Source organism: Tachypleus tridentatus, chromosome 6, assembly GCF_004210375.1.
Source record: "Tachypleus tridentatus isolate NWPU-2018 chromosome 6, ASM421037v1, whole genome shotgun sequence".
NCBI classification, from domain to species: Eukaryota; Metazoa; Arthropoda; class Merostomata; order Xiphosura; family Limulidae; genus Tachypleus; species Tachypleus tridentatus.
In genome coordinates this window covers 149,862,962-149,890,736 of record NC_134830.1, presented here as the reverse complement: position 1 = coordinate 149,890,736, position 27,775 = coordinate 149,862,962, and the positions used below count along the sequence as shown (strand labels likewise).

The window sequence follows — 27,775 nt, the reverse complement described above, 5'->3', positions numbered from 1 at the left end:
CTACGGAGATTAGCTCACAGGTGAGTTTTGTTTTTTATTTATTGGCATTTTGAGAGTTACTCAACAGTAGCATACATTTCCCTCCCTTATGCAATTTGTGCAACGCATTCAAGCAATGGTAACAATGAAACTTTCAAGAAAAGTCAGCTTCTCAAATAATTTCAAACAGAGATTTGAATGAGAGTCGACCAGTTGCCATGGTGACAGAACGATATTGGAAAAGTAGGGAAGATTAAATCACATCGCAACATTAAAAGTTTGTTTTATTTTTATATCCTTAGTTGAAGTTAAACGAGTTATTTGCACAGTATTTATTATTATGCGGAAATATTTCTCAATGACTGTTTTATTTTTTATTTTTTTGCTTATTTTACGTAAAGAGATACGTTGGAAAAATGCTTTACTTTTGTCTCCTAGAAACATCTCGGCCACATGAGAGATAGAAAAGGAAACTAATGTATTTTCAATACATTACAGAACTTCTCTCGTCTTATTTATACCTTTTTTGTTTTTTTACATTTCATAGTAAGATTAAAATTAATCAGAAAGTGTTAAACTTACCATCGCTAGGCTTAATTAATTTGTTAAACCTACTTTCGTTAGGCTTAATTAACTGGCGTAATGGAAGCATGGGATCTAATATATTAACATAGATTACGATAAGTACATCTAAAAACCGTAGAAACAAGAATGTTTGAATAATTTTTCATACCACAGATGTTTATCTGTGTGTGTGTGAGTAATATCATCCAAGATTAAACGGTCAAACATGAGTCAGTACATATTTCGAATAACGTTGCTTACGGTGGAAACTGACAATATGAAGACACGAACTGGAGATATTTCCAGAAGGACCAAAGATCAGAACATCAGTGGAATATTTGAATCAGAAGGCAATACTGCATATGATGACAAAAAAGATGACCTTTTTACAATGGAAGCATACGAACGTGTACACAAGTATAATATTTATATGTGTTCATTTCTATGATATATGTGTGTGTACATCACTGTAATATGCGTATGTGTACACAACTATGATACGCAATGATATGTCAACAGAGTTGCTTTCACATACAGTTAACGTATGTAATACAACAATGCGTCGAACAGAGTGGCTTTCACATACAATTAACGTATGTAATACAACAATACGTCGAATAGAGTTGCGTTCACATACAGTTAACGTATGTAATACAACAATACGTCGAACAGAGTTGCTTTCGCATGTGGTTAACGTATGTATGAAATAATATAAACAATAGATTAATTCAGTATTAATATCTATATACTATCATTATACACATCCATTGTATTGAAAGTTTTTATTCTAAAGAGTACAACCTATAACCTCTAGACGTAAACTAGAAAAAGTTACATTAAAAAGAAAGTGTATTTGTTTTATTTTTCGATTTAAACTGTATGAATATTTTTTTATGTTTATTAACATTGTATTGATTTGCGTACACCTTCGTCACACGGTATTACTTATGTATGATTGTACACTTTCATTTTGTAGCATTATATTCGTAATCACGCTCAAACAACAGTAACATATTTCATCAAAGTGAAACAAAATAGTTAAAACAATATATTAATACTAGAAACAAACGACCTTATAACACAATTTTTTTTATTAATTAGACAACATTTCGCTTTGAGCGTCGTCCGCATTCAGTAAAACAAACCGAAATATCCATACACCGATATAAAGTACAAAAACCAAAATGTCCATATTCATTTTATCGTTTCTGCAAAGGCTTGATTCAACATCAACATCGTATTCACAAACAGTTTTTTTATTGATTATCTTTGTTATTTATAATTAAAAGCAAGAGTTTGGTATAATTAGTTATTTCATAAAATGCAGTGAAATAAAACATTCTTGTTTAGATAATTTAGCCCTAAGTGTCGAGGTGACAACTGCAGTTTCAAAGCTTCTATAATAATAGTTTTACTAACGCTATAGAATTTTGTACTCTTTTATCCCACCTTTAATTACAAACTAAGCAATAACTTTAACGGTGAAAAAAAAATGGTTTAAAAAATACGAAACTAAACGCCGAACATTTCACATAAAATCAGCCGTATTTAATTTTCTCACTAACCCTAAATATATTTTAGGCCTAATATTACATTTATGGTTAGGTTATGCTAATTAGATTGAAGTTAGACTGAAAGCTGCATGATGAGCTGTCTTGAGAAATTTACGTGAATAGTATTTGCTTACATTTTAAAAATGGTGCAGTTTTCTTCAGTCCGCCCTCAGTTAGTTGTTATTGAAGAGAAAGAAAGACGTTAACTTTTACCTTCTATAAGTCTTAATATTGTAAGTAGAGCTGATATGTTTTTGTTTTTATTCCATCCATTTTCCACTAGCCTCTCAGTTGCTTTGTCTTTTATGTTAATCTCTTTCTTTTCCTAAGCCTCAGTTTCGTTTCACACATAAATGAAATCACTATAAGATCTAACAAAAATACATTAAGAGTTTAATTTTTTTATTTGTCGATAGAAATAATGCTTCGTTCATTTGAGTGTTTATTCTATCATCGGCACATCGGTATGTTTGCGGACTAACAATGTTAGAAACCGAGTTTCGATACCCTTGGCAGTACAGAGCACAGATGGTCCATTGTGCAGCTTTGTGCTTAACTTTAATACAAACTTCAGTGATTTATAACACAAAGATGTTTGAACTATGAATATAAAACTTTATTTTGTGCATGAAAATATTTTACACAATTTAATAAAGTAAAAAAAATATTTATTATAAATCAGTTACAGTAATGATAAGCAGAACATGAAATGTAACATTTTTGATAGAGTGGGAAGTGGCATACAAGATTGGCCAATAAATATCACTGATAAGAAAGAATCGATTTGTCAAACTTTAATTATTGTTTTCTTCCTATCTTCGACAACAATATGGCTGTTAGGGCATGGCCAGAATTAAATGTTATATCTCATAAGTCCCGTATATCGAATGCACATTTTAAATTGATCAAATGACTAAAGATTAGGTCAAAAGTACTTGAAGGAATTCTTCTTGAAATGAAGTTATATATAATACATTTTCCACTTCATGTGTCTTTCATTATTAAATTCAATCTAGTCGGATAACAGGATTTAAAAAAACAACAACAAAAAAACTATTGGTCGATTATGTTGGTCCGGATACGGTAAAAAGGTTTGAAACAGTTTTCGTGAAGATATATTCTTAGTAAGCACTAAAATAATGTAGATGACATAATACGATTGATTGGCTTACAAATCTGGTATATTTTAAATTTAACGTGTAAGTTTATGATATTTGGAAAAACACCAATAAACCCTGCTTAAAATTTTAAATCGCATCTCACAATAATATTAATATTTACGCATATTTAGAATGAGATTTGACTGTCACGCCAGAAGGTGTTGAATACGTTTTTTGTGGCGACGGGACGTGAACCATAGACCATCTGGTTCATAATCTGTGCAAAGATGGTAATAGCTCAATGACCCGTAAGGTCAGTTTTAACTCTAGTCATGCTAAGTTTCGAATAAATTTTTTGTCTGAACTATGTCAAAAATGTTACTGTTAGTACACCTAATATTTACCAATTTGTGACTGTACATTAATATACAAAAGCTTTAGCGTATTTTAAATTCCAAATGACGAACATCCTCAGTTAGCTTTGGATCAAATGTCGCTTTCCTACCATTGGTTAGTCACTGGAGTCAAGTCACTGTTGGACCAGCACGGATATACCATTGTGTAGCTTTGTATTGAATAAAAACGCACGGTATTTAAAGGTGAAATATCATAGGCTGTGTATGTGGTAACTGCACGTGCAACGCTATCAACATACACGAAGCCAAGCTTATCTGTACAGCCCTACATTATAATTTTAACCTGGAAAGAAACTTCGTTTAATAATGTATCGAAAACAGTTACTAAAATTTGTAAATATTCCACACGTCACGAAGCTTATACCATAATAACAATCTTAGATATCTCAAAAACTTAAACAAGAAACTGACCACACTTTTCCACACAGATTTTATATACGTATTAATAGAACCTTGTTCCCACACAAAATGCTTATTAACATATAACGAAGAGACATTTAGTACAATTTAAGATGTGTTATTATTGTTGAAATTGTTTCCTGTGTGCGCTATTCATAACTGTCCTGTGTTGCACCAACTACAACAGGAAAACGTTCAAGGACTTTAAATACGAAGCTAACAGTGAAAAAGAGAAAAGAATAGGACATACAGTACTCGAAATTAAATTGGTTCACGGACAGTGGACATTACTGCCTTCAGTGAAGCCGGGCAGCTGCAAAGCTCGAGAGAGCGATTTGAAGCTACACGCACGCTAACGTCACTGTATGAGTTATACTCAGCTGCAGAAGGGTAAACTCCAGTCGTGCTTCTCTCTCTCTCTCGCTTTAAACAACGCATCGCGTTTCTCCTGGCAGACCCGCTGATACTCTGTGCTCGGGAAATGGTCAGTTGAAGCTGAAAACAAAAATATATGTGTTACTTTTTTTCCGAGAAAACCAGTGCTGTAAGTATGTATTATTCATCATATATTTTGATGATTAGTCTATAGTTCCAAACCTTATCCGATTTCTCTCTCTTTCTCTTTGGTTATAAGCCACTGTTTGATTGGTCAGTTTGGAGAAAGTATACGAATTAACTGAGTAGCAGAAACAGTATTTATTAAATTTGTAAAGAAAACTCCAATTGACGAAGGAAAAAACAGATAAGAAAATAAACGATAAATGTTTCAAAGACGTGGCTTTACTTTTGTTTAAAAATGAGACTGCGATAAGATACTTCAATTACATCCGGGTACTTTAAATATGCGTTGCGTTTCTTAAAGCTAAAAAATATATGGTTGATAAAGATTTCTGTAAGTAACGGAACAGTGTAAAAATGTTCCTTTTTACATGCGTGAAAAGGAGTAATAATTACTTGTGTTGCTAGAGCAACCGAAGAACACGTAAACACTTTGTTATGAGTTCATAAGGTATAACGAAGCAAGAAAACTGATAGTAGACAAAACACTTGTTTAAGGCGTTGCGCAACGCCAACCGCGGTCATCAAAGCACTGTTTTTCGCGTGAAATGCTCTCAGAATTGTCGATGACCCAAAAAAAAGTATAGAAAATAATTGTTTTTTTTTCGCGTGTTTTTACGATACGTTATTAAAACAATTTCGTTGGTGATGGTCACTAGTAATACTTTAATAACTGATTCAGAATGTTAAATATAAGAATGCAGCATATGTGTTTTGTTCCCTTTACAATGATAGGATATATAGCTGCCCTAACAATGAGTTAAAGTTATTATTATTTATTTCAAAACTGTGTTAATTTTCTCAGTAGGTCTTGCGGTAAATATCTGACATACTTCGTACATAATTTTGTACTATAAACTTTGGACGATGCATCAAATATTCAGCCTATTTCTTGTCATTATAGTCTTCTTCTTAATAAGGTTAAGGCATTCGACTCGTAATCTGAGGACCAAACATGCTCGCCCTTTCAGCCCTTAACAATATAAAACACTTTGTATCAAACCTATCTATCTCCTTAACAATGTAAAACACATTGTAGTAAAACTATCTAGGCCCGACATGGTAAGGTGGGTTAAGGCGTTCGACTCGTAATTTGAGGGTTGTGGGTTCGAATCCCCGTTACACCAAACATGCTCGCCCTTTCAGCCGCGGGGACGTTATAATATAACAGCCAATCCTACTATTCGTTGGTAAAAGAGCAGTCCAAGAGTTGGCGGTGGGTGGTGATGACTAGCTGCTTACCCTCGTGTGACGTCTCGAAATTTCTAGAGACATGGAGGAAAATATTGTAATAATGTAAAAACACAAAAGAGATGTTGTTGGTTAGTCAGGGTGGCAGCCAGGCAGTGGGACATCGAGTTGAGTTACTAGTTAGTGAATATGTTACTATGTTATCCATCTATTATTGAGTGGAATTGTACACCAGTTTCTAGCTTGGTTATAGATATTAGAACATTATAGATATAGAATATTTAAATAAAAACGTAAGCGATTGATAAGTCTTTTTTTTTTTTTGTAGTTAGTTAGTTAAGCCTAACGCTTGGTTATCTTTAGATCGTAAAATCGTGTAAGTTGTAAAACTATCAGCTGAAGAAATAAAACTCATTACCTTTCGTTAAATGCATGTATTATTTTTAACTAATAATAAAAGAGTTTGTTTCGTTTGTTTTTGAATTTCGCGCAAAGCTACTCGCTCAAACAACCAAATAATTTTTACTTAATTATCTTAACTAGCCATAACAAAATATTTAACATTTGTTCTTTGTTAACTTACTTTCAATACTTCCATTTTAAATGGTCATATCAAAATAAATTAATAAATTATTACAGTCGTACATTCGTTCGTGTACCAAAAACGAATATTTGCTGGGTTTGTTTGTTTGTTTTTGAATTTCGCGCAAAGCTACACGAGGGCTATCCGTGCTAGCTATCCCTAATTTAGCAGTGTAAGACTAGAGGGAAGGCAGCTAGTCATCACCACCCACCGCCAACTCTTGGGCTACTCTTTTTACCAACGAATAGTGGAATTGACCGTTACATTATAACGCCCCCATGGCTGAAAGGGCAAGCATGTTTGATGTAACGGAAATTCGAACCCGCGACCCTCGGATTACGACTCGAACGCCATGCCGGGCCTAATCATGGAGAATCCATTTTGTAGCAGAAACCGTTAAAATGATATTTTCAAAAGTTGAAACTTTCTCTCACTGGTTTTACGAAAATGTTTAGAAATAATTACTTGGGACAAATTGTTGTCATGTCTCCTACTTAAATGCATATGATATGTGAAAAGACCAAATTTAAACATCACGACGACAAAGTAACAAATATTGGTAAAAAATACAGCAACATTAATAGTCAAACAATAGATTTATTATAAAATACAACGATTTTAGCACAAACTTTTGTGTATTGTTTGATTGTAGTTAAGCACAAAGTTAAGCAATGGGCTCTCTGCGCTCCTATCACTACGGGTATCGAAACCTGGCTTCTAGCAGGAACTCTCGTGTAATATTGAACTTATTATTTTCGATTACAGGTTTCTCCCGAAAGCTTAGCACTCATATTTATACGAGAAAGAGAAGCAAATTTTTATATCTTCGGTTTCTCTTTTATTTTGTATTTTTTAAAAATAAAACAAGTTTTAAACCGTTGTTTTCAACATGTTAGGTACCAGATGTTGATGTTTTCGTTCTCACCAAGCTCGACAAAATATCTTTTATTTTAGTGTTTTTTTTCTTGTGTTTTATTTGGTCTGGTGTCAAGCACAAAACTGCACAACGGACTATCTGTGCTTTGTCCAACGCGAATATCCAAACTCGAATTTTACCGTTGTAAGCATGCACACTTGCCGATGAGCCACTGGGGGCTTTTCATGAGGAACGTATTTAAAGGTTTAATTGACACATAAGATTACGAGAACGTTGGAAAAATTTTATTTCTTTATTAATGACATAATACCGGCTCGCACGGTCTACTCACCACGGTGGCAGTTATGTTCCTGTGGTGGTCAAAATCGAACGTTATTACTAGATTGACCACTGGCTTGACACCATAAAAGTTTGGAGCTGAACAGCCATAGCAATAAAACCAGTCACAGAAAAAGAAAATTCGACATGAATTGTTATATTTCCAATGGATGATAGTTCCTCATCATGTATATATCTCTAATTGCACAGAAGGAATTTAAAGAAATCGATAACTACATTGTTTAGTTATGGACAAGACTCCAAGGAGCTGTGCAGAAATTAAAGTTTGAACATTTTTCTTACTAATTGTTTAATATTAACTATTTGTTTTAATTTTCATGTGAAATGAGCACATTTATTAAAAACCTCTGACCAGAATTTATAAAATCTTTAAATTTTAAGGTTATATTGCCCCATTTATCCGAAAAGAAAAGCCAAAATAAACAAGAGTCATCCTAGATGGAATATTTGAAAGAAGGGTACATTGTTGGTATTCCAAAACTAGTAAGAAACATCCAAGATGGATCACTTGAAAGAAAGGTACATTGTTGGCATTCCAAACCTACTAAGAAACATCCAAGATGGATCACTTAAAAGAAGGGTGCATTGTTGGTGTTAAAAAACTAGCAAAAAATTCCTAGATGGACCCAAATATTTGACTTCTGAGCTATTTCTTACAAGTTTTATAAAAACTGCTTCTTCCCACGAAAAAAAAAAAAATGTAAATTGCACACAGAAATAACAAGCTTTCAAGAAATGGTGACCAGTAGTTCACGTTGATTCATTCCGTTTTATCAGTAAAGTTCAAGACATTTCAAAGTTTACTGGTAGAATAAAATACTCATAATAAGGTGAACTTATACTGTTACAGTTTGTTGACAAATCTGTTTATTAAATATCGAAAATCAAGCAAATATTTGTTTCTTGTGGAGCGAAAACTACACAATGTGTTACACAGGTTGGCCCGTGAGTCCCTACCCATCCATATGTTATTATGTTATATTCAATTACGCATGTATTATAAATTTATTTCGTTTTTTTTTCAGAGAAATATGACCGATGTAAGCCCATTTACACTTGAAGAGCGTATTGTGACAAGTACGTGGGTACATGAGCGCAAGAATACTGGTGACACCACACAGATACACTGGATACATAAGATATATGGATGGGTAGGGACTTAGGGGCCACCCTGTATATTCTGTGCCCACTACGGGCATCGGAACCCGGTTTTTTGCGTTGTAAGTCTACAAACATACCTCTGAGCTACTGTGGAGATCAGTAGCGACAGTAAGGGCAGAAAACATTTACAGTAAACAATAGGAACTGCAGAAAACATTTACAGTAAACAATAGGAACTGCAGAAAACATTTACAGTAAACAATAGGAACTGCAGAAAACATTATTATCATTATTATTCAATCTCAAAATATTGGTGGCGATGCCAGACTAGAGCTGAATAACAAAAGAAATTACGTCCTACACCACGTGATAGAAGCGCAGAGTCCTTCTGTTGAAACAAAATAAGAGCTGGAAACATTTGAAATCTTGTGTTACAGATATTATTACAAAGTGCAGCTATATAGAAAGATAAATTAGGGAGAAATTCTCGGAGTGTGTTAAGAGAAAAACACCACTCTATATGTAGGAAGATGCACTACTGAGATCTAAGGGAAGGTTGGCAGAGATAAAAACACCACTCTATATGTAGGAAGATGCACTACTGAGATCTAAGGGAAGGTTGGCAGAGATAAAACACCACTCTATATGTAGGAAGATGCACTACTGAGATCTAAGGGAAGGTTGGCAGAGATAAAACACCACTCTATATGTAGGAAGATGCACTACTGAGATCTAAGGGAAGGTTGGCAGAGATAAAAACACCACTCTATATGTGGGAAGATGCACTACTGAGATCTAAGGGAAGGTTGGCAGAGATAAAAACACCACTCTATATGTAGGAAGATGCACTACTGAGATCTAAGGGAAGGTTGGCAGAGATAAAAACACCACTCTATATGTAGGAAGATGCACTACTGAGATCTAAGGGAAGGTTGGCAGAGATAAAAACACCACTCTATATGTAGGAAGATGCACTACTGAGATCTAAGGGAAGGTTGGCAGAGATAAAAACACCACTCTATATGTAGGAAGATGCACTACTGAGATCTAAGGGAAGGTTGGCAGAGATAATGATGGGTAACATAAAAGTGAGAGGCAGGAAGAGACTCGATCGACTCGATAATATTAACAAATGAATTGGAGATAACATGGTGGAACTTGGACAGGAGGACACCATGATTGGTTAATTACTGCATGAACTGTTTCAGTTACACACACTGTTATTGTAAGCTTACTGGTGTTCACAGGCTGATAAAGATACGTTTTTAGAATGGCTGACAAAATGAGGTGACCAGTGGCCGAAGTTTTGACACACAAACTGGTATCTATTCCAGCCCCAAAACAACAACATGAATGGACAATATTAAGTTCTCCACCTGTCTCATACTTACGTTTTCTGCCTGGCACGGCCAGGTCGGTTAAGGCGTTCGACTCGTAACCTGATGGTTGCGGGTTCGAATCCCCGTCGCACCGAGCATTCTCGCCCTTTCAGCTATGGGGGCGTTATAATGTTTTGGTCAGTCCCACTATTCGTTGGTGGTGGGTGTTGATGACTGGCTGCCTTCCCTCTAGTCTTACACTGCTAAATTAGGGACGGATAGCGCAGATAGGCCTCGAGTAGCTTTGCGCGAAATTCAAAACAAACAAACAATACTTATGTTTGATTAACGTTTTTTATTATTTTTAACTTTTAGTTTTAAGCACGATCACTTTGGACACACGGATTAATTATTTATATCATTATACGAAAACAAACTAAAGTAACAGTTCTGTTAAAATAAGATTAACAACCTTTTGTCTCATACGTTTAATGATGTTGATTTGACCTCTGGTTAAGAAGAAAGCTGTAAGGGGTTAAAATATATCTTTAAGGGAAGAAGATAACTAAATACGTGAAATCTAACAAACTTCTAACCAGCTTAGAAATATAGACCAATAAAACTGTTAGCATTTCTCTGTCGCTTGTGGCGTTTATTTACTGCTGTTTTTTTCCTGTTTTTGTTAAACAGTTTGTGTTGTCTGTTGACGGGAAGGCTTACATAACGATTTTTGTATGCACGAAAATGTCTCTCTATTGTTCCAGGACAATGTTTCTTTTCCGGCGTGGGCCCTCCATCTTCCTGGCGGTGGCTTATGTTTTGGTGGTTGCCATGACAACCGCTCAAGAATGTGATCTGCCTCGTCACGAGCCATTTGTTTCCATCCCCGGTGACGTAACCTTAGTGGGTCTCTATGACGTTTACGGAGGTCCCCGCTGCACGGAGCCACGGTCGGGAGGTGTTCAACGCTTGACTGCTGGAGCCTGGGCCGTGACTCGCCTGAACAACCTAAGTTACACGTATCCCCTGAAGTTAGGTTAGTGAAAGTTGGCCTTTGTCGCAATTGTTTTAGTAGATCGTATTTCAGACTTAAAGAACATGTTTGAATAGTATAAAAAACAACACGAGAAGGTGGGGCAGCGTTGTTCAGTTTCTATTGGTTAGTGTGACAAGACACATCTCGTGATGTCCTGCCATTAAAACACGTGTGGTTAATATGATGCAAAAATTCCAGAATTTTCTGTTCACGATACGTGCCCGTTAAACAATTAGCGTCAAACAGGTGTGTGTGATTCAAAACTCTAGTGGACTAAAAGACCGCTTCTTTATCTATCATTAACTTTAACACTGTCAGGGTGGGGCTCTAAAGACAGGATTAGAAAGGATTTACTGTACACTTTACATAACATCTCCAGGACTTTATTGTGAAACCACCAATAATTAATTCAGAGTACACACGTCATTTCAAGTTCTAGACTGTACACTGGTGAAACATCCAAATGTTAATACATTTCATTTATAAATGAGGACCAGATTCATAAAGAGCCGGAAGTTTTGATTTAATATGAAAGTTAGGAAAGAAGCTGTAACTTAAAGGGAATTCGTGGAAGTTATTATCCTAACCAGGTGTCGTGACGCCATTTTGATTGTTTCTATTAGACGTTGTGACGCCGTTTTGAATTTCGTCATAGAACACCGTGTAGCCATTTTGGCCATCATTATTGGACACAGTGTCGTCACTTTAAATTTCGTTATAGGGCACCGTGTAGCCATTTTGGCCATCATTATTGGACACAGTGTCGTTATTTTGAGTAATATTATAAGACAACGTGTCGCCATTTTGACTATCATTATAGGACACCGTGTCGCCATTTTGACTATCATTATAGGACACCGTGTCGCCATTTTGACTATCATTATAGGACACCGTGTCGCCATTTTAACTATCATTATAGGACAGCGTGTCGCTATTTTGGCTATCATCATCTGAGGTTCAGTCGCCAGTATCATTATTATAAATTTTGTCATCATCTTTAATAACCACTGAATTTGTGCCATCATTTTGACTCTTTCTATCATACATTGTGTCACAATTTTGACTATTCTTATTAGACGTTGTGCTACCATTTTGACTATTAATATCGGACGTTGTGTCGCCTTTTTGACTACCATTATCAACGTTATTTTTAACATAATAAATAGTTGGATATTTGTCCACCCGTAAAACAATAAAAAAAACTCCCGAAAAGAATGTAACAACTGCATAAATTTGAATGAGAGGAGATGGACTTTGGGGCAATATGGCCACAACTGTGTTCTAGTTATATGTTATGGCCACAACTGTGTTCTAGTTATATGTTATAGTATATTCTGTTCTAGTTATATGTTACGGCTACAACTTTATTCTAGTTATATGTTATATTTATTTGTCTTTTCAATGATTAAACTAAAGTGAAACTCTAATTACAAACCCATACTAGTTAAAGTCATATTGAGACAGCTAATTACTTATCCCTAATCTAAGAAAGTTTAACAAATTAGAAACACTTTTTTGTGCTATCCACTCATCAAAAATTCTAATATGTGTAACGTACTTACAGCTGTGTTTAAACATTTCAACAGTAGATGCTCTATTTGTTACACACGTTGACCCACCAGGGGACCTCAGGTTTAATATAGTGAAACATTTTCTTTGTGATATATGTTGTTCGTATATATCTAATCTATGTTTAATATAGTAAAATAAAATTAATAACTTAGAGCGAATTTATAAATAATTTCATTAGAAATAAAGCAAGAAAAATATATCTTCCCATTTGTATAATAGCTTTTAAAACTGTCATAATTTTATTTAGTTTGTAAAATAAATATTAAGTTACTTTTGGTTAATGTCATTTAGACATCAGTGAATCAGAAAAAAAATAGCCCTTCTTTAAAAAAATAAAAATATTTATTACGTGCCTTGAAAAATTATATTATAGGTCTATAATTAAAGTTTCAGTACAATAGGGTAGGTAATAAAGTTGTTACGTCCAAACCATAGTACTCCATAGTATTTTCTACAAGCCATGTAGTGTATGAAGATGACGTTCCACAGAGCCCGTTACAACAGTCAAATCGCACAGACCTCTATAGGTGATGCGTCCAGCGACTTGACCCATATATATATATTCGAATCCCTATCTACTTCGTGTATGTCGTGGAAGCAACTTGTGTGTACATAACATGCGGCGTTCTTCCAGCCAGATATCCTTCTTCCTTGTGTTGCCTGAGAGATGTGGAAGAATTTTGTTACTGATCGTTGTGTTCGTGGATTCTCACAAGATAGGGTACGGATTGTTACAAGTCTCTTCCAAGATGGTCATGGTGCCCCAAGTTGATCCATATTTCTTTGTTTTTCTCTTCCGTCAACTATCAGGGTATGTGATCTGAGAGGACGAAAACGTTGTGTCGGGAAGGGTTATCACACATTCTTCTCGAAAGCGATCGATGTTCGCGGTGTCATTACGCTTCCTACAAGCACTAAACAATGTCAAAATGTAGTTTTGATACATGCGGTGCTACTGCGACTTTATATCAGTTATGATTTTCACGCGATTTGGATTTTTATAAACAAAAATCGCTTTAATATAATACACTTTACCCTCTTATCATGTTAACAAGGTGGTCCTCTTTAAATATTCAGTTATTATGTCAGATAATATGATAGTTTGTTGTATTTGGTTGAAGCAGCAAATTATATTACAAGTAAAAGACCTATTTTCTCGTTATTAAGTAGCGTTAAGAGTTTACTTTCTCTTGAAACGTCCGCCCCACCTTCAGTATAAACATTAGCGAGAATAAGAACCGTATTCCGAGTTAGCAACGACACGTCTGGTTTTTCTCTTCATCCTTTTAATTAATTTCCTTTATTTTGTAATAAAACTAATATAAAACCTATATTTTTATTTGTACTGTTTTCATCACAGCATAGCCTCAGGCCGAATTCACAGTGTGGAAATATTTACCGTAGCTGAGCCCCTGACAGAAACAAAGTTTTGGTAGCACTGATCCCTGTCAGATGTCGCCACAAATCTTGACGAACTACACTAAATTCTATTTTCCAAAACTCAATTAATAAAATGTACTTGTTTTATTCAAAAACATTTAGGTTTCAAGGCATATGATACGTGCACCAATGCACGCAGCGCCTTCAAGCGCGTGATTCAAAGTCTTGTGGACGGAAGTTATTTGCAGGACACAAACTGTCAGAAAGGATCACCTATCATTGGTAAGCAAATTATTACAAACTTAAGCATTGTTTACTTCTATCAGTCTTAATTAATAAATTAAAGGGAAAGTGTTAATGATCCGGCATAGCCAGATGATTAAGGCGCTCGACTCCCAATTAGCAGGCCGAAGGTTCGAATCCCCGTCGTACTGACCATGCTCGCCCTTTGGTTATATACGTTATATTGTAACGGTCAACCCAACTATTCGTTGATAAAATAGTATTAGGTGGTGGTGCAGCTTTTTCGCGAAATTCACAAACACGCAAATGAAATGTTAACCCTCTGCAAAATAAATAAATTGTTACCAGACGAGATACACGTGCTTATAGCTTGCTTTTTTAACCAATACTTTTATTTATGTTTTTTACCTAAAGTGCCTAGGAATGGAGAACTGGTAACCGCACGTGTGAACATTCTAGTCTTGTCTGTTTCTTGATGACAATATGAACCTAGTCCTGTCAACTCGTTCTATAAATGTCGGTTTTATTCAATGATAACATCCTCTTTCATGACCAGCTTTATAGGCTGTGAACAGGATGAAGTTTCTTCTTCATCTTTCATCCTCATAATGACATTGAACGATGAAGGATGTTTTATGTCAAGAACATCAAATCACTTGAACAGACACTGCTGTTGACACGTTCCTATTTTAATGTTGACAATGTGCAACTCACTTGAAACAGGATAGTTTGTTTTTGTTGTTTTGAATTTCGCGCAAAGCTATACGAGGGCTATCTGCTCTATCCGTCCCTAATTTAGCAGTCTAAATGGAAGGCAGCTAGTCATTAACACCCACCGCCAATTCTTGGGTTACTCTTCTACCAACGAACAGTGGCATTGACTGTCACATTATAACGCCCCCACGGCTGAAAGGGCGAGCATGTTTGGTGCGACGGGGATTCGAACCCGCGACCCTCATATTACGAGTCGAACGCCTTAACCCACCTGGCCATGCCGGGCCTGAAACAGGATAGAGGCCCAAAGAAAAAACGTTTGACTTAAATGTCATACGACTGATCTTAATGAATTCGTAACAAAAAGCGGAAATCCATAATCTCCGAGAAACCGTAATAAACTGATACGAATATACTGAACAAAAAATCTAAACTGCTTCAAATCCACCACTTGTTTCTAAGTATCGCATCCGATGAACACAATTTGTGATTCAAATTAAAAAAGGTTCGTTATTTTCATCCGAGTTCTGAACAGAGGTGACTGTGAATTTTATGACATTACTTACTCCTGTAATAGTCTCTCAGTGTCGTTAATAACGTCGTGTCAGTCGTAATGTTATAGTAGATATAACAGTCGGAAGTTTGTGTCCAACACCGTCTTCCGCTCGGAGGTTAACAAGTCAAATAAAACACGGGTATTTGAACAGAAACACCATTAGGGAGGTACGAGTTGCTGTTTCAGTCATGCAGATATGGTAAGTTTGTGATTATCCATACAAAGATACTCTCTGTGTAATAAAACGATGCTCATTTATATACATCATTATTAAATATTCTATTACACTAAAAGAATAGATAATATATATAGGTAAAAGGCCCTTGCAAAGTCAGGTTTATATGCTCACACATCATAAAATATTTAATATATGCCGCTGTTGTACGCACAATAAAAATATTTAATAAACACTAGTTAGTTGGAGTTTATACATTTATACATCATAATAATATTAAAAATATTGTTGTAAACTCACGTTTATCTTTCACACAACAACAATATTCAATAAACACTAATTAGTTGGAGTTTATACATTTATACGTCATAATAATATTAAAAATATTGTTATAAACTCACTTCCATCTTTCACACAACAACAATATTCAATAAACACTAATTAGTTGGAGTTTATACATTTATACATCATAATAATATTAAAAATATTGTTATAAACTCACTTCCATCTTTCACACAACAACAATATTCAATAAACACTAATTAGTTGGAGTTTATACATTTATACATCATAATAATATTAAAAATATTGTTATAAACTCACTTCCATCTTTTACATAACAACAATATTCAATAAACACTAATTAGTTGGAGTTTATACATTTATACATCATAATAATATTAAAAAATATTGTTATAAACTCACTTCCATCTTTCACACAACAACAATATTCAATAAACACTAATTAGTTGGAGTTTATACATTTATACATCATAATAATATTAAAAATATTGTTATAAACTCACTTCCATCTTTTACATAACAACAATATTCAATAAACACTAATTAGTTGGAGTTTATACATTTATACATCATAATAATATTAAAAATATTGTTATAAACTCACTTCCATCTCTTACATAACAACAATATTCAATAAACACTAGTAAGTTGGAGTTTATACATTTATACGTCATGTATCACTGATGTAAAAAGTTTCTTAATGAATTCGTATTTTAATCTTATTTATTTATATAAATTTTACCAAATGCTCCACATTTTTTTTTTATAGATATTAACAATATATTTTTCAGGTTTTATTGGTCCCTCATCAGCGACTATTGCTTCTCCCGTGTCTGCCTTCGTCAAGTTATTTAATTTTACTCACTTACCCCTACATCTGGATTTTTTAGACAACGAAATTAAGGTACACAGATCAGTCTAAAATTCCACAAAATTTACATTTGTAACTTAACGTTAGGGCTAAAACTAATAAAAAGAGTAAAACTCGTTTTGGTAACTGATAAATATTTACGTAATGTAGTTGATAACAATTTAAAAAAAAACGAAACAAAAAAAGTCAAAGTAATACCTTGTAAACTGATCAAGAGCTTTAGTCATTTATTTAAATATTTTTTTATATTATTATTGTGAGATTTCTTATTTGTAAGTTATTATAATATATAAATATTTCAAATCTGAATTACCTTGAGATAGTCGTGCAGTAATTATTAATTATATCTTAATCTATTCATTTTTTTAAATTATCTTATAAATAATTTTTGCCTCTCACTTTTGTTAGGTCTCCATAGCAGTACTACTTCAGTTAAACTGGCGTCAGGTGGCGCTATTGAGCAGTAGTTATATTGTTTCAGAAAAATTCCACCAGGCGTCATCGTTGGCCAACATCTGTGTCAGTGTATCGGAGGAATTATTTTCCGACAGGTATTAATTCACACGAACTTTATAAGTTATATTTGGAATCCTAATTATCTCTTTATTTTTCATTTGGTTCTCCAGTTTTCAAAACTTCCATCTTACAAAAAAAAAAAATCACTATATCACGGTTTAATTGATATATTTGAAATACTTTTACCGATCAGTTTTAGGAAATCGCTTTTGCCTTTCATTATGTACCGAAATACTGATCACTAAGCCTACAAAATATCACATAAAATATTATTTTTAAATTGTATAAGTTTTACTTTCCTGACGTTTCACCTCAGTAACATTTCGCCATATATATATATATATATTGTATATATGCGTATTTTGACATCAAAATTCTAAAGCACAGTATTTTGGATCGTTCTTACTTCATTTATTGTTACTTCTAACATGAAAAATCAACCATCCAACATCAGAACAATGAAAACAAAAGGAGTTAAGACTATTTTATAATTTGCACAAGTAACGTCTGATATTGTTCATTATGCATTGTTTCGTTGTAGACTTCTTCCCCAGCAATGTCAATATCTCTATGAAGAAATTCGTCAGTCTGGTACACGAGTCGTTGTAGTTTTGGGCTACGATTTTGAGGTTGTCAAGACGTTACAGTACGCTGAGAAATGTAACAGTACAAATTTGTATTGGTTAACAGTGGGTCTTAATGATGCTGACGCCATATCAGACTTTCAAATGAAAATAATTAGCGTTACGACTTCCGAACAAAGATTTCCTGACCTAGAAGACAGAGTTTACCTTGAGATTGATGGCAATACGTCGGACGAGTGGTCATCCCACGAAAATAACTCAGGCTTACACAACTGCTTTAGTACAGGGTTCTTGGCTCAGATCCGTACTGACGCCCCTGTCGCAAGTATGAAGCACTAGGAATATCTGAAACCGTTCGAACTGTTGTGAGTTATGGGGTTCACTTAAAACAGTTAATTAACTCAAGTTGTCAGCAGGCCAAGAAAAGTTGTGTTGAGAACACTTCTGATTGTCAACAGGCCAAGAAAGGCTGTGTTGAGAACACTGTTGCCCTTATGTTTCAGCAAAATATCACAGCTCTTCAGACAGAAATCAACAATACACTTCGCGAAGCTAAGTTACAAGAAGAACAATTGAGTCGATATGATATCTTATCTTTAGTAACGTCGTCTGAAGATGGATCAAAGTTTATGAAGGTAAAAATAATAATTAAATATGTATTTCTAGTTTTTAAGGTTTCTTTATTCGTCATTAAAGCATACGAAATACGTTTCTACGATAGTTTAAGTCTTGTAAATTATGGTGTGTGGCTGTTATTACATACTCTTGAATTAAAATTTCCGTTCCCCTACATACAGGACTGTTACTGTGATGTTATGATTTGATACGTTTCTCCACATACAGGAATGTTATGACGAATCACTTTCGACCAGTTAATGTTTACTAACAAAAACAATTTTGTGTGAAAATAGCTAAAATGTAATTTATACCATTTTCATATAACTGTATAGATTCTCTACATCTAGAAGACTTATGTATTTATTTATTAATCTCTGTATCTTTTAACTGTTATTAACAGACGCTGTTTCTGCCGTGTTGGTTTTCTTAATGCGTGTGTTATTTATGGCTAAGATAACAAAACATTTTGTACCATATTCATTATGCCTTGTGGGGAATGAAGGGTGTGATAAGACAAGAATTACGTAGTTTACGCCGTAAAATCGTACAAAGTTGTTGCTTGAGCATGTGATCTAGTTTGTTAAGTTTAAGGGGCTACTAGTATCCAAATTTTCATGTAAGTTCAAAGATAGTTTTGCAATATGTTCTATCGTTCTCGGGTACATTTCGGTTAACTGGTTAAACTACTGTGAAGTTAGTAACTTTTATAGAGGCAAAGTTCACTGCTAGGTATAATTTCACAAATAACTTTTAAAGAGGAACTTATAATGTGGAGACTAGTGACACGCCTCACTCATAAATATAAGATTAATCAATAACTTACAAACATGCAGTTTTAGGCCTATGTCCATGGTACAAAATGGTACAGATAATTATCATCAACATCATGGACTTATTGAATGCCTGATCAATTTAAGTAACGTTACCCATTAAAGTACTGGTTACAATAGCTAAATCATCGTCCATTTAGAATTCCTCAGACCTTTGTTTGTAGTCACCATTGTTTGATTACGTTAGGCCTCGTTTCTACCATTATTATTGCAGTATATTGATAATGAATGATCCAATAAAGTCTCGCTAACTCTTAAAAAGAGAAATCTTGAGTAGATGCTGTAGTTCTCGTTTCTAACACATGGTAGCGCTATAGGTGTTACCTAATTCCTGTTTCATGAGAAAATTACGAGAAAGTGCGTAAATTTATAAAAATTAGAATCATTTATAGAATTACTTACTCTAAAAATTCCCGTAATACTGAGAAAAAAAGACTCTTTCACATACACAAAGAATTCGTAAAACATTGCTTGTTTTTCTGAATTCTTTCCAAAAATTATGAACATCTCGTAACAAACGATATTTGTATTGGTTCTCCACAATTTCAGTAATAAGAAAAATACATTAAACCCTTGGAAATGCAAAAGACATTAAATTAGTGAACATTATGTTTCATATTTCCTTCGTCCAACCAGCCAAACTATTTTTACTTAATTTTCTTAACTAGCCACAACAAAATAGTTGACATTTGTTCTTTATACTTTCAATATTTCTATTTTGAATGTTCATATCAAAATAAACTAATAAATTATTACAGTCGTACATTCGTTCGTGTACCAAAAACGAATACTTACTGGATTTGTTGTTTTTTTAATTTCGCGCAAAGCTACACGAGGGCTATCTACGCTAGCTGCCCCTAATTTAGCAGTGTAAGACTAGAGGGAAGGCAGCTAATTATTACCAACCACCGCCAGCTCTTGGGCTACTCTTTTACTAACGAATAGTGAGATTGACCGTAACATTATAACGTCCCCACGGCTGAAAGGACTATTTGCTGGAAGTCAGCTGCTAAGTAACGCAAACGAAGATTATCGCATCTGTCCGAGATATCACATCAACTGCTTAACTTCATTTTAGGTGAAAAATGACAAATTATATATTCTGACGTTGCAAATTATCTCAGCTCCGTATCCTTAGCCAGTATCTGTATTCAGGCCATTGATAACATATAAAGGTTTACCTAATCTTGTTTTGTTACGGTATGATTTGTTTTGAATTTCGCGCAAACTACTCGAGGGCTGTCTGCACCAACCGTCCCTGATTTTGTAGTGTAAGACTGGAGGGAAGGCATATGGTCATCACCGCTAACTTTTGGGCTTTCTTTTACCATCAAATAGTGGGATTGGCCGAAATATAATAACGCCCTACGGCTGAAAGGGCGAGCATGTTTGGTGTGTCAGGGATTCTAACCCGCGACCCTCGAATTACGAGTCGAGTGCCTTACCCACCTGTCCATGCCGGGCCTTGTTACGGTTGTTAGGGAATGTTTGACAGTTAACATGGCAGAGTTGAACGAAACAGAAAGTATCGTGACTTCAGAAGCAACCAGCAACGTCACCGTAGTCACAAGCACTAATAAACGGATGAAGTTCATTAACCCTGACGCTGAAACTAAAAATAACAATAATGAAGAATGAATAAAACAACAGTAACAAACGGTTTGTTTCACATAAATATTCGAAGCTGTATTTTGTAGAAAGTTCCCCCCCCTCCCGTCCCGATAGACGCCGAAAAAATATTATCTCTGTAAAAAAACTTCAAAAGCCATAAGAGTAATATAATATGAAATTTAATATGTGAATGAATGTTATAACTTATGCCCGGAAATATCCAGGAAAATTTAATACTGTTATAAGTTTGTGGCTCTTCCTTTCATAACCTCTTACACTTAACTAAAGTTATTTCCTATAACAAACCAGACAGACATCACTTGTGGCAGTCTTCAGTGACGTTGTATGTTATTATATTTTCACAGGTTATAAAAGTCAGTAAGAGATCGTGTCAGCTGCATACAACACATGAAATTAAGCCCGAGAGGTCGATTCATTCAACCTGTCAAATACATTGACAGTTCATTATTTCGATATAATGTTTGGCTATTAATATATAGAGTTTGTATTCAACTCAGATAACTAATCCATCATCCACCTGTCGGTTTAAAAATATCTGAATTCTACTGTATATTTCTAATAGTTTGCTGAACTTTCTGTATAATACCAGTTATCTTCAGTAAGCCTTTTGGAGATTATACAGGGTGTTCGGAAAGTCACTGTGCAGTTTTGTAATCATATTTATTCAGTCTATTTCAAGCCAGCAACTGATAGCGGTGTTTAGAAACAAAATAAGAAGGATCCAGGCCTGTATTGATGCCAACGGGGGTCACTTTAAACATTGTTTATAATTGTCATTCATATTTACCTCCTTATTCTATATTGAAACATGTCTGTTAATAAATACATAAGTGCACAGTGACTTTCCGAACACCCTGTATAAACGACGACATTTAAAGGAACATAACAACGTATTACAATTAACGATATAATTTTAATTATTGCAGGTAGGAGAGTTTTTTAACGAAAAGTTAAAGCTGAATTCAGAGAAACTCGGCATTCTTCACCAGGTACAGAAAGGATGGTACAAAATTCCTAATTTCCAGTGCGACGGAGTTGGCTGCCGTTGTTTGAACAGGAACGCAACAGAAGATAAGACAAATATTTGGAACCAATGGCGGTCCGAGACGTGGATAACTATTTTTGTTACAATTGCTTGCATGGGCAGTTTGATAGCGCTGGCGGTAATTAGTTTCATCATCTGGCGAATTTGTCGAGGAGACACCATTGAGGGAAATCAAGGATTTGCAGTTCTGTCGCTAGTCGGAATTATAATTAATTATTTCGCTATCTTGCCTTTTGCCTTTAATCCTTCAGAGGCGCTGTGCACATTACGTTTGTTGTCTGTCGGTCTGGCGTATACTCTTCTATTCTCGCCACTGTTGGTACGTTCGCTAATGTTGGCCACTGCCGACACGGACGGCCTACCTGGGCACGTTAGTGGCTTAGTCCAGAGCGCCCTCTATTTCTTCTGTGTTGGAGTACAAGGAGCTTTGTCAGTGGAGTACTGGTGGTTGTCAAAAATGCAACACTTCCATCTGGTGGAAGAAAGTGGAGAGTTCAGTAAAGCGTGTATCCTTTCTCATGATCGGATTTTCATCTCTCTCGCATATGCCATTTTACTCCTGGTATTTTGGATCTTCGTGTCGCCATTTTGTGTGCGTAATAGGAGAAACTATAGAGAAGGACTTTTCTTTCACATTGCCAGTCTGGCTTCTTTGGTTGTCTGGGCTGTGTGGATCACAGGATTTATTCTTTTGGCGGAAGACTTGAGAGAAAAGTTATTGTGCCTAGGCCTGGTAGCAAACGCCACTGTTGTTCTGGTGGTTATTTTTATCCCACGGGTTTATAAGATGACAACGGCGATAGCTCTAGACACTGCAAATGTCAGTCTGAGGCCTGTGGGGCAGTTAACAGCCCCAAGTCTTACCGATATGACAGTAAGAAGCTCCAACGTTATGTTGTACGACACTGTCAATCACGCCTATGCCCCTGAGTCAGTAATGCACGCTGTAAAAGAAGAAATGGAAGCATCTTCTTTTGATGAATACGACAGATGCTCAACACCATCAAAAGTTACGCGACTGTAATTGTATGTAGATGTGTGATGTTTGGTGCCAAGTTTATGGCTGGTAACAAGTAGATAATTTGAAAACTGAAGCGTCTAAGCCACAGTATTTGAAAATTATTTATATTTAAAAAAATCATTTATTAATTTGGAAAAGGCTGAAATTGACATATATATTAAAAGAACATTACGTGATGCTTCTTACAACTTTGACCAAACCATTCGAATTGTGCTTTTTATAATTGTTTTAGTGCGGTTCATTCTTGCAAAAGTGACATCTCTCAACAACTATTATGCTTAAAAAAAGAAATGAAAATATAAACAATTTTTAGCTGCGTCTATAAAATTCGAAAGTGCGTTCAATTTTCGAAGGTTTTCGTACAAAAATAAATATTTTAAAGACATTCACTGAAACAAAAAAATAACTCGTTTAATGTTACTCATGTTGCTGGATTCTTCGTGTGCTGTTTTTTCTTGTTTATAAATATTAGAGCTTGAAGGAATAAACACGAGAATGTGTAATAAATTACTGCACAAAGCTCAGCTGTAATTTAAATCGCATACGTTTGCTGAGTTACGTATCCAAGTTATAGTTCAACTGATGTTCTGAAACTAACTTACGGGGTGTGTTGAATTTCATCGAGTATTTAGATTCTTTTTGAAGTCAACAATTAGATTAGGTATATTATTTATGATACAGAGTGCCATGATTCCCGTGGGTCAACGGTAAGTTTTACTGACTTTCAGTGTTTAAAATCGGAGTTCGATTCCTTACAGTGAACAGAGTGTAGATAGCTCAATCCTTGACTTTGCGCTAAAAAAGTGCAGTTTTCTAAACACTCACATTGTGTTCCATTTTCTAAGCACTGCGAGAAGTATTCAATAAAATATTGGCCATTTTCTAAACATTCACCAAGAGGAATATGTTTTTCAACCATTCAACAAATCTTGGCCAGTTTCTTAACACTCGCTTTGAGCAGGGGTGTAGAATTTTTACACCCGATGGGGGGGGATGATTTTTGCAACCACTTATGTGGACTGTTCAATTTGCAAATTGGTAATCTCTGATTATGTAAACCTGAAAGCTGTAAACATGCAGTCACAGAGTAATCTTATTGCCAGGATACTTGCATGTATACTTAGGCCTACTGACTGATACTTGAACTAACGCTTAGGTCGAAAAGCTTAGAAGCACGCCTATATTAAAGCTGTACATTTCGGCTACTGAAAAAGCCTACATCTAGGTCTAATTATGTAATTCGATTGGTAAGAACACGAGAATCACAAGAACAAACACAATTTGCAGGCCTGTGATGCAATAAAACAATTCAACAGATCAAACTCTAGGGGGAATGATTGTATGCACCATACCCCCCACCTAAAATGAAGGGAGGGATGTATACCCTCCATCCTTCCAGGATCTACGCCCCTGGCTTTGAGTATTGTTTTTTCCGCTGTTCAATCAAAACTTGTCCACTTTCTAAACATTCACTGTATTAGGTTTATCAGCCATTCAATAAAACTTTGACCAGTTTCTAAACAATCGCTTTGAGGATTAGGTTTTCAACCAGTCAATAAAAACTTGGTTATTTTCTAAACACTCAATGCGAGTATTAGGTTTCCGACTATTCAATAAAACCTTCCATTTTCTAAGCACTCACTGTGAGTATTAGGCTTTTCAGACATTCAATAAAAATTTGGTCATTTTCTAAACACACAGTGTGAATATTAGGTTGTCAACCATTCAGTAAAAATTAGACCATTTTCTAAACGTTCACTGTGAGGAGAAAGTTTTGTTTTCAATGACTTAATAAAAACTGAAGCAGTTTCTAATCACAGATAGAATTACAAATTGTTTGTATTCAAACTTGTTGCTTCACCCGGAGAGAAACTCCATATGAGAATCCAGGAGTCAAAACAAAGTAAAAAATTGTATTTTCAAATCAGGCAATATGTTCAAGTGTAATATACCACAATCCCATGCTGCATACATCACGTTATAATAGATAAAATACATGGGGGAGAAAAACGCCAATTCATCCCAGTTTATTTCACCCCTTAATTAAGATGGGTTCACCCTCCCACGAAGTGAACACAGGTCCAAAGTGATAAAATAAAAGCTTATAGCAATTTCCGTATGCATCCTTTACCCAAGTAAAGAGATCATTACCCGTTTGAGCCTTTCGACATCCGGGTAACAAGAATGTTGATGAGGGCATGCAGAACACCTACACGAAAGAATTACAAATAGTTATAAAAAGAGTGAAATTAGTAGCTATTTTGGCTACACAAAAGCTGTAGCGGACAATACGTTTAAGAAGAAAACTTGTTATAATTTATCACACTCGGAGTGTTTTTATACAAAAATATTTGTTTAACAAACATAAGTTTGAAAATATCAGTTAGGCTTGAATTAAATAGAGATTTCGCAACAGCAATGAATATTAGCAAGATGACAAGTACTGACATGCTTCTACTTGTTATTTGTTTTAAAATATAGTTGAATAGACTGGATATCGCATTTCTCAGTGTACGTTATAGTTTAATTTGTACTTCACTAGTAATAACCAACATTTCTTCTCTGTTAAGAACTTTATTAAATATTTTCAGTAATAGTAAAAATAAGTTGTAATTAAAAAAAATTATCTTGGTCTTACTGCTTGACGCACTGGGTGTTTATGGTCACGATAATAATTTGGCTCCGTTTAATTATTTATCAGTTTCTTATTTAGCCTAATATAAAATGAAACATCATATAATGAATTGTCATTGAAAGTGTTAGGACCGTGGTTAATGTATAATATTCCGTAGATCGGTGTTATTTAACATCATACAGTGTTACCATAACAACTAATGTATATAACCTGTAATTTTCCTCATTATATAATTCAGGTTAATGAATGTACAGTAAGTATTTCACACCGCAGTGTTACCTTTGCTTCGCTACGATTACAATATAATAATAATGTGGTTGTTTAGTTACTATTTGTTGTTTAAAAACATTAGTTTGTGCTAGTCATGCGCATTTAATAATTACACATACAAATATGTGTGTAATACATTCCAGAAATATTTACATTACGTAGATGCGTGTATTAAACATTTTGGTCACCAGGTGTAACTGGTATTCCAATATGATTGTGTCAGTTTTAAAGTTGCCTATTGGATGTTTAGATAGACAAAACTTTTTTATTATATTTACAAGTAATTTCGTTATTTTGAAATTTGAAGCTGCTAGCTGTACACATTAATTAAAAACGTTTTCCTATACACCATATTGCCTTTTGGATTTTTTAAAACTCAGTTATGTTGTTTTATCTTTAAGTTATTAAATCCAGCCCAAAGTAAAAACTTAGCTGTAAACAAAATATTAAGATAGCATGCTAAGTTTTGTTATCATATACATTTACAAAATTTTAAATTTGCTAATGAGTTACGAAAATCATGTATAATTGGACAAATGTTTTAACACTTAATGTACGCTATAATAATAGTTGTGATTTTATTTATTTTGTATTTCTTAAGTAATTAAAAATATGATAACATTTTAAAGCACGAAAGACGCATATTGTTGCTTTGGGCATTATGGGATTCCCGTGACACTTTCCATATGTAATTAATATGCTATTATATCTGACAATTTTTTAGTAGAAGTACTTCACAGTATTAACTGAAACGCAATAAAATATGCATTACGATTAATCAAACAAAGAAAAAATAATAATCAAGTTAACATAGGAATAAAAAATATGCAATATTTCAGTTAATATGCTCCATTTTAAACTTTATACAAATTTTATATTCATAAGAAGACTGCAAATAACAACGTTAGAGTCGAGTACGCCAGTCGAAAAACAACGTTCGCCAAAATATGTTATGACAATTTACATATTGGTGTGCTATTTAGTGTATTATACGTAATACAAAGCTTTGTTTTACTGGAGATGGCAAAGCTATTTCAGTATTAGACGTAACACTTTTAAAATAGGCTTTTATTAAGCCTGCTTCTTATCATCAGTGGAGGGATTGGGGCGTACAATACTATTTATTTGGTGTGAGGGTTACATTTACGCCCAAGTTTTAGGCTTACGTAAGAGGTAAATAAAGTAGTAACATCGGATGATGTAATTTACTCTGTCTCCTAAACTTGCAGATTAATTAACTTATTATTAATGTTAACTTTATTTTTAATGATTTTCTCACAGGTGACTGAAAATATTAATTTAAGCAAGTACAAGAAAAACAGCACCTTACTTTGCCAAGAAGGCAACATTAAACTTATGTGTTTCTCTGTTTACACTGAGGTTGTTTATGCTGCACTTGTATTTTTCTAGCGCATTGTTTTCTAACACCACTCCCAAATAATATTAAGCAGAAAATCTAGTAGTTAGACAGAAAATATTTTTTGTCTTTGTTATTAACATATCAGTTGGAACATATAAATTTTAAGTTGCATATAGTTTGGGGTTACCAGATTCTCACAGTGAAAAATTGGGTGTCCCCACAATCGAGTGACACCATAACAGTTTATATCACAATAACACATATAATCTGAGGTTCGTGGCATCAAGTGATCTCCCAAGTAAAATTTAGAGTCGTGCGTTATGATTTTACCTCTTAACCTCACACTGAAGTACATAGAAATTTGAACAACTTAACTTTTACTGTTTATGATAAGGGAAAAAAAAAGGTTTGATATTCCTAATATAGTCTAATTAA

General features: G+C 34.5%; 2 protein-coding genes across 2 annotated transcripts; both read left to right on the top strand.

Moving 5' to 3' along the window:
- LOC143254013 (metabotropic glutamate receptor 4-like) lies at window positions 1–18,270 on the top strand. Its single transcript, XM_076508723.1, has 6 exons — window positions 1–20; window positions 10,744–11,015; window positions 14,130–14,249; window positions 16,750–16,862; window positions 17,238–17,380; window positions 17,887–18,270. Exons 2-6 carry the CDS (start codon window positions 10,748–10,750, stop codon window positions 18,266–18,268), a joined length of 1,026 nt encoding a protein of 341 aa, XP_076364838.1. The 5' UTR covers window positions 1–20; window positions 10,744–10,747; the 3' UTR covers window positions 18,269–18,270.
- Window positions 18,270–26,689, top strand: LOC143254012 (protein bride of sevenless-like). Its single transcript, XM_076508722.1, has 2 exons — window positions 18,270–18,564; window positions 21,936–26,689. The coding sequence occupies exons 1-2, from the start codon at window positions 18,424–18,426 to the stop codon at window positions 23,076–23,078; spliced, it is 1,284 nt and encodes a 427-aa protein (XP_076364837.1). The 5' UTR covers window positions 18,270–18,423; the 3' UTR covers window positions 23,079–26,689.
- Window positions 26,690–27,775: the final 1,086 nt, after the last annotated feature.

What these genes read in the sequence shown, in the direction of transcription:
- LOC143254013 (XM_076508723.1), top strand. Translation starts at nt 10,748, where the DNA reads ATGTTTCTTTTCCGGCGTGGGCCCTCCATCTTCCTGGCGGTGGCTTAT. An exon ending in GAAAGGATCACCTATCATTG is followed by an intron (nt 14,250 to 16,749) that starts GTAAGCAAATTA and finishes TATATTTTTCAG; the next exon opens with GTTTTATTGGTCCCTCATCA. An exon ending in GAGGAATTATTTTCCGACAG is followed by an intron (nt 17,381 to 17,886) that starts GTATTAATTCAC and finishes GTTTCGTTGTAG; the next exon opens with ACTTCTTCCCCAGCAATGTC.
- LOC143254012 (XM_076508722.1), top strand. Translation starts at nt 18,424, where the DNA reads ATGTTTCAGCAAAATATCACAGCTCTTCAGACAGAAATCAACAATACA. An exon ending in ATGGATCAAAGTTTATGAAG is followed by an intron (nt 18,565 to 21,935) that starts GTAAAAATAATA and finishes TAATTATTGCAG; the next exon opens with GTAGGAGAGTTTTTTAACGA.